A 2,346-nucleotide genomic window follows, 5' to 3' on the forward strand; every position below is an offset into this window, starting at 1 on the left:
GGTATTGACACATACTACCTCACTTTAGCACATCTGCGTCAGAATTTCATACTTTACGCGTTTAAAACAGCGCAGAAACTAGTGTCCTCTATTTTAGGGGTGCATCCCCAAAAATCAGGCAATATCGCCCCCAGTAACCGTTTTCACTCGGCACCTCTCGGCAAATCCCGGCCGCGTGACGTCACGGCGAGCGCGAAGTTTCAGCCGAGCCAAGATGGCGGACGTCAATGGCACCACACCAAACCCGAAAAAGCGTGGCCGTGGAAGGCCTCGTGTTGGGACACCAGCAAAGAAAAGGAGAATCCAGGCGAAGCTCAGAAGTCGTGTGGCGTTAGGGGAAGACACGAAAGTCGAGTGGAGGGAACTGAAGGATCGACTGGGACTGGAGAGCGACAGCGCACTCGCGCGGCGTTTGTTGGACAGGTTTGTAAAATTTTCTCGGTTCTGTTCGTCTTCGAACATGTTCATACAAAAATATGCGGGCCATCTGAAACTTCGACAAAACTTGTTACAGTTAGACATAGCCATAGGTTACATGGGACCTTTTTGTGTTCAGTTTTAGCTTGTTGTATGTGTTTTGAGGCGGAATCTCTGTAGTAATTATGGAGATAGACGGAAAGCTGAGAGATCAAAAAAATTCTATGGCCGATCAAACAGAGGTTTTTGGGAACTGACTCGTCGTAGACGTGAGAGAGGTTCGTAAATCAGTTGTCTTTTATAATTTCTGTGTTGCCCTCTGCAATTTTTGCGAAAAATCCCTAAGTTTGGTCATATTTATAGTTTGTATAAACTCGAACTTGTATAGATTTGTGAATCCAAGCCTCGAGTAGGGTAAATTATGCGCCGAGTTGACCTAGATGTCATGGGTGTTGGACCGAGTCATAATTTAGTAGATTTATGCAGAAGCACGAGCGGTGAAAGTCATACTAGCGGTACTTGATTGTGTTCTGACAAATCAGGACTAAACATACTATTTTTGTAATGAAAGTAATGCTGGTAGTGGTATGAGTGGTACTGCTTGCAATGCTGGTTAGTTTAGGTGAAATTCACAAATTGAAATTGCCAACTGTTGAATGTGAATGCATTAGAAATGCATTGAATGCAATGAAAGAAAATAGATACTATCTACATGAAAATTATATGGGCTATTTTAGTGCAGGGAATTTCACCAACTATAAAATGTAAGGAAATAATCACATGGTTTTTGAACAGTTTCCAGGTTTCTGCATCCCAGCCCCCCACCTGTACCTGTACCTGTATGGTTGCTCCCAGGTCGTCCAGCCCACAGACTTTGTCACAGCCACCTACCTTTGATGCTGGTGATGTGTCTAGTGTGGGTGAACATTCAGAAAGTGAAGAACTGGAGAGCAGGAAATTTTTCTTTTGCACGAAGATGTTTGGATTGCAATTTGGATGATGACTTGGATCAAACGTTGTAGAAATGTAACTTTCATGTAACTACATGTAGCAACACAGATGAACTTTTATGATTGTAGATGTTGGAAATACTAGTATGTTCTGTATATGTGAAAGTGCTAAAATTTTCTGACTCGAGTTTGCTTTTTGAACATGACATTTACCATTTCAATCTATAAAGAAGTCATGTGAAGAGAATATTTACATTATTTAAAAATTATTTCAAACTGGTGTAATGAAAATGTTCACTTTATAATTCATACAGCCTATCCCATCTCAATGTCTGTGATCCAGAGGATGAAGCAGAGATTAACGCTCTGGAAAACACTCAGTAAGTTGATAGCCTCTTGTTAGTACATGTATTATTGCATGATTTGAGTATTATACCATAGTTCACTCAGATGTTCTGCTTGGATAGTAAGTGATGTGGATAGTATGAGAGTCTGTACACAGCACTTCATCTTTTCATTTGTTTTATATATATTTTCAGTTGTTATTCATCAGGTTCTTGTCATAATAATATCCTTACCTTACCTTAGTTCCTCCTGTGCCAATGGCACATCGGGCAGCAAGCTTCCACTTCTTTTTGTCAGCGGCCACTGTCTCCGCCTCCTCCCAGGGGATGTTTGCCCTTCTTAGATCGTCTTGGAAGGTCCTGCGCCAGGTGTGTTTCGGCCTTCCCCTCTTTCTTCTGCCGTTGTGGGGTACCCAAGTCATCGCTGTCTTAGAGTGCCTTCTGCTGGGCAGACGGAGGATATGTCCTGCCAGCTGCATCATTTTCTCTGTTATGATGGTACTCAGAGGCTTGGACTTGGCCCTGTTCAGGATCTCATCGTTCGTTATGTGATCCTGCCACCTCACCTTCAGTATCCTCCTCAGGTTTCTCTGGTGGAAGGTTTCTAGCTTTCTGGATGCTTTAGCTGTACATTT

At 42.5% G+C, this 2,346-nt stretch overlaps 1 protein-coding gene across 1 annotated transcript; it reads left to right on the forward strand.

The window, feature by feature from the left end:
• Positions 1-1,417, forward strand: LOC109477663. The gene is made up of 2 exons (XM_019779002.1): positions 1-423; positions 1,213-1,417. Exons 1-2 carry the CDS (start codon positions 215-217, stop codon positions 1,415-1,417), a joined length of 414 nt encoding a protein of 137 aa, XP_019634561.1. The 5' UTR covers positions 1-214.
• The last annotated feature ends 929 nt before the right edge of the window (positions 1,418-2,346 follow it).

This window comes from Branchiostoma belcheri, unplaced genomic scaffold (genome assembly GCF_001625305.1).
Source record: "Branchiostoma belcheri isolate BF01 breed outbred unplaced genomic scaffold, Haploidv18h27 scaffold401, whole genome shotgun sequence".
Lineage (NCBI taxonomy): Eukaryota > Metazoa > Chordata > Leptocardii > Amphioxiformes > Branchiostomatidae > Branchiostoma > Branchiostoma belcheri.